A 5,224-nucleotide genomic window follows, 5' to 3' on the forward strand; every position below is an offset into this window, starting at 1 on the left:
ATAAAGAAGGTGTTTGGGTGCCTCACGAACTCTCCGATGATCATCGTTTCCAATGTGTGAACATTGTTTCGTCTCTTCTGGTGCATAATGCATGTGAACCATTTTTGGACAGAATTGTCACCAGTGATGAAAAATGGATTCTCTATATGAATATTAAATGCCAAAAACAATTGCTGATTCGATGAAGTTATCTTATGATAAGAGATCTACTGAAGTCAGCTTTGAACCAGGAGACATGGTGTGGTTGTATAATCCCAGGAAGACCAAAGGGAAGTCTCCTAAGTTGTCTTCTCCATGGGAAGGCCTATATGATATAGTGGATCGTCTCTCAGATGTGACTTTCCAAATAAAATGTGGTTGGAGAGGTAAACCAAAGGGGGTGCATGCCAACAGGCTTTAAAGTTAGGTTAGGTTAGGTTAGGTTATCACGGTCAAGGTCATTTCAGTTGGAACGAAGTGAACAACAGAACAAATGATGCTGCTGAAGACGTGTCACCTGAAAAAGTCACTGTTGAAGAAGAAACTACCCGGTTCTGAGAAGGGAAACAGTGAAGCCCTTGATGAAGTTACTACCACTGATGTGACTGTTACCAATAATAGGACATTTCCTGATGGAGCAGATGAACCCCACGTGAAGCAGAAGCCAACAAGACTGAAACCAGTGCGAAAGAAGATACGTTCCATAAAATTAAGAGACTTTGTTGAATTTTAATTTTGTGTTTGTAAATTCTTTACATTTAATTAAGTTATTGTTAATTATCTATTGGTTTAATGTAAGTGGCTATTGTTTGGGACGAACAATACTAAGGAAGGGACAGTGTTACGACAGCGGAAGTCACGTGATGCTGTTAACACGTCATGAGTTTCTAGAAGAATCATGTCTCTTCCTGGTAACTCTAGTCTTTTCTATGCGCCCTCTATTTTAGTATATAAGCTGGCAAATAAAGCGGAGGAACAATTTTCAGATAGGGAGATATAGAGACGGATAATTGAGTCAAGCGAGCGGTAGTGACTATAAGTAAAGTGTGTGAATCATTGTGAATTGTAGCGTGTGTTTAAGTTAAAGTGACTGTGGAAATTAAGCGTATTACAAAGTTTGTAACAAGAAAGAAGAAACTAGTTTTACTCAAGAAGGGACTTGTATTGCTGAAATCACTCGGAAAGAATTTTTACGGGAAATTAACAAATGACCAGAGACGTAGTAGGCCTCCTTCGCCCAGGTTTGACCATGGATGAGCATCCGTCCATTGTTAGCTCATATTGATCGCTCGTCTAGAGCAGCGTCTCTTGTGACTAAGGAGATCGACACGAGAGTGACAGTCCCGGTTGCAGAGGTCACATATGTGCGTTGACTCTGGTCTGTTGGCTGCCTGTTCCTTTTGATGCGCTCGCTTCTCTTCTGCCGCCTTCGTCAATTCCTCTTCACTGATCTTCAGTTGTTTACGGAGAGTGTTTCTCCAGTCGGCGCGATCAGCAGCGAGGTCCTCCCAAGTTTCGTTGGTGATGTTGAGCACCTTCATGTCTCTTTTGCAAATATCCTTGTATCTCAGCTGTGGGTGGCCGATGCCTCTCTATACTTCGGCAAGCTCTCCGTAGAGGATGTCTGTTGGGATTCGGCCAGAGACATAACAGTATAATATTTTAACCATTCAACTTTGATTTTAAAAAGGAATAAAAATAAATTTTACAATAATGACTATGCTGCTCATAAAGTCTTGAAATCAGATTTTTATAGGAAAGAAACTACATATAATATAAATATTATTTTGAATCTATAAAGTATAAAAAGCAGATTAGATTAAAAATGGCTTTTGAACCTAAAACTAAAATTATATAATTACAATTTCTTCCTTTCTAGAGTTTAGATTGTCAATAGGGAAGTTAATTAATTGCCTTTATGTTACTACAGGTGATTGAGTTGAATGTCAGTCATTTGTTGTTTAAAGAATACATCTTTGGTACATATATATGAGTTAGGAATTATATGAATTAATTTTAGATAAAATATTGAAACTATGTATACTGTAAATCACTGTAAACATCTACTGATCCTTAGTGTATGTGTTTTTTAATTTTCAGTCTGCTTAGAAAGGATAAAATGTGTGGAATCATTTGGTAATCCTTTAATTGTCTTTACCAAGAAATATCATCCAGATTTAACTCTTTCCAGACAAATTCTTATCCCGAAAATAAGTTACCTGCTGAAACATTTTACTTAAAAAAGAACAATTCTTATACAGCTTGTTTTTCTTTAAATTTATATATTTCTGTATCCCAGGAATTAATCCATAGCTGGAAAGTAGATGGTTACAAACATTGCAAACTTCCCAAAATCAAACCCAAACTATTTTCTGGACCCAGACTGTATCTTACAGGTGCCTGCAAATTTTCTTCCTTTACAATGCAGCGTTGGGCTTTCAAAGCTTGTAGTATACTGAGGTGAGGTGATATTACTACTCCTACTGAAGTAATTTAAAATCAGCTTAATAAACGATATTTCAAAAAAATGGAAACTTGTAATCTAGCACAGTATTTAAAAACTTCTTGTATTTGAAATGAATTAAATACCACAGTTATATATGAATATCTGATAAACTCTTGGTTATAACACTTGAAGGAATGTTCTGCTACTTAAATATAGAGGATAACCACAACTGTTTTTTATGTTATTTCCTGATATTATTGGTCTTCTTCTTAAGGAGAATTGACCTGGAAAATAGTGTGTATCAATTTCCAAGTGATGACATTAAGGCAAAAATAAAAACATTGCAGTTACTTACTTAATAACAGAAAGCTGATTTAAGATGTGAGATCAGGAGTGTAAAACTTATACTTTTCACCAATGTTAGCATACTGTCCATTTTTACCGGTATTTGGACGTCTGGATAGTATACTCTCCACTAATGGTACAATGTTGTGAATCTAGCTATACTGTTTTTCTGTAGGTAGTAGACTTTCCATTAATGATGTAGTGTTGTGAATCTTTAACTGCTCTGTTTTTCTATAGGTAAAATACTTTCCACTAATGATACAATATTGACAATCTCTAACTGTTCTGTTTTTCTATAGGTAGTATACTTTCCACTAATGATACAATATTGACAATCTCTAACTGCTCTGTTTTTCTATAGGAAGTATACTTTCCACTAATGATACAGTGTTGTGAATCTCTAACTGTTCTGTTTTTCTATAGGAAGTATACTTTCCACTAATGATACAGTGTTGTGAATCTGTAACTGTTCTTTTTTCTATAGGAAGTATACTTTTGGACTAATGATACAGTATTGTCAATCTCTAACTATTCTGTTTGTCTATAGGTAGTATACTTTCCACTAATGATACATTGTTGTCAGTCTTTAATTATTCTGTTTTTCTATAAGTATACTTTCCACTAATGTAACTATATTGTGAATCTCTGACAGATCTGTTTGTTGTTGTTTTTTGTAGGAAGTATACTTTCCATCAGTGCTACTACACAGTAGATCCTAAACCATATTTTCAAAGGTGCCTCCAAGATGCTTGTTCTTGCAAGTTCAATGAACCTTGCTTTTGTGATGCCATATCGGCCTATGCTCTGGAATGCAGACGTCATAAAATTTATGTTAAACATTGGACTACAAATAACATATGTGGTAAGTGATTCCAAGTTGCTTGAATATAAGTGTGTGATTGTTACATTATATGTAAACCAGGGAGTTTTACAATGTTCTAGAGCTAATCTAAAAAACCTAAATTATGTCTGACTCTCAAAATATAAGACTGAACCATTTTTAAACTTACATTTTATGTTGAATCAAGACGTGTTGTACTAAACAAACACTGCTGAAAATTATTATCATTGCTTTAAGAAATCTAGCAATTTATTGAAATATAAAATAATTCAGAAAAGTTTCTATTTTCGTTTTTAACTAATGATAAAGTTGCCAGGATGTGGTCAATACTTAACACCTGGAAAAACCAAAAACTAGTTGGATCATCTGCTCTATATGTTTATTGTTGTTTTTTTTACAATTAATTTACTTTGGACTGAAAAGAGCCAAGAAGTGATCTGATTTAAGTAAATTTTGTAAACTATAATACCAAATGATATATATTGTAAATGAATAATTTAATTTAGTGAACTTTTTTGTATGCACTAGCTTTGTGTACAGAGGTTCTCAGTGAAAGGAGTGAACAATAATAATAGTAGGTTTTGACATGCATCACTTTGAGAGAATGATATTTTATGCTCTTTTTCAGAGGCGCGATGTAGACATGGTAAAGTATATGACGACTGTGGTCCAGCATGCCCTGAGACCTGTTCTAGGGTGGAAAAGAATGATCCTAAGTGTTTCCAGAGACAATGTGTGGGTGGCTGCCACTGTCCAGCAGGGAAGGCTCTACACAATGATCATTGCATTCGTTTCTCAAAGTGTCCATAGGACGCACTAGTTTTGTGTGCAAACGTAGTCAGTTAAAGGAGTAAACAGTAAAAATGATAAGTGCTAAGATTGAGAGAATTTTTTATAACTTGATTTAAAGATACATGTTTATTTCTATGTAGATGTTCATTAATATAGAAAATTTTAATGTAGAACAAACTTATTAGATGTTTTTATCAATACTAAAATTTATATATTAAAAATATTCGTTGACTTAATTTGTTTTCATCTGTATGTACACGTTTACTTTTTCACACCTCATTTTACATTTAATGGCTTACAGTTTTTTTATCAGTCGTTTTACTATTTTTGACATGAAACGTAATTTTTTGTTAATTGTATGACATGTCTGTGAAATATTGTATTAAGAATTTATTCAAACTTTGAATACATCCTGTACTTTTGGAAAGTTTACTTATATCTGGCTGGAACAATAGAGGTAAACTTAGCAGTTTCAAATAAAAAAAACGGACTCATCAAATATTTCTCATAATTATTACACTTGAATCTACAAGTAAGAATTTTAACTGAAGTTATTGATTCATTTATAAGTATTGTATTTAGTATACTATTCAATATTCTTATAACTACCAGAAACTTGTTTTAATAAATAGCTTTATAATACTTCCCAGTTCATATGTATGGCACCAACTACTGTCAAGTCCCATTTGTTCACCTGCTTATTTCTGTCATGGCCCCATGGTTCATCTGTCCAATCTCTACTGCTACCTACGATCATCAGTTAACCTTTGTAACTACTGCTGTCATGGTCCTGTGGTTCATCTGTCTGATCTCTACTGCCA

At 34.0% G+C, this 5,224-nt stretch overlaps 1 protein-coding gene across 2 annotated transcripts in view; it reads left to right on the top strand.

Moving 5' to 3' along the window:
• The window catches only part of LOC106472373 (sushi, von Willebrand factor type A, EGF and pentraxin domain-containing protein 1-like), a 64,459-nt gene extending 59,820 nt beyond the window's left edge, over positions 1–4,639 (top strand). For both annotated transcript variants that reach the window (XM_022400959.1, XM_013933013.2), the window contains exons 20-22: positions 2,279–2,439; positions 3,448–3,632; positions 4,240–4,639. In XM_022400959.1, the coding sequence (XP_022256667.1) occupies positions 2,279–2,439; positions 3,448–3,632; positions 4,240–4,421 (528 nt within the window). In that variant the 3' untranslated portion in view covers positions 4,422–4,639. The remainder of the gene's footprint in view (positions 1–2,278; positions 2,440–3,447; positions 3,633–4,239) is intronic.
• Positions 4,640–5,224: the final 585 nt, after the last annotated feature.

This window comes from Limulus polyphemus, unplaced genomic scaffold (genome assembly GCF_000517525.1).
Source record: "Limulus polyphemus unplaced genomic scaffold, Limulus_polyphemus-2.1.2 Scaffold5279, whole genome shotgun sequence".
NCBI lineage: Eukaryota > Metazoa > Arthropoda > Merostomata > Xiphosura > Limulidae > Limulus > Limulus polyphemus.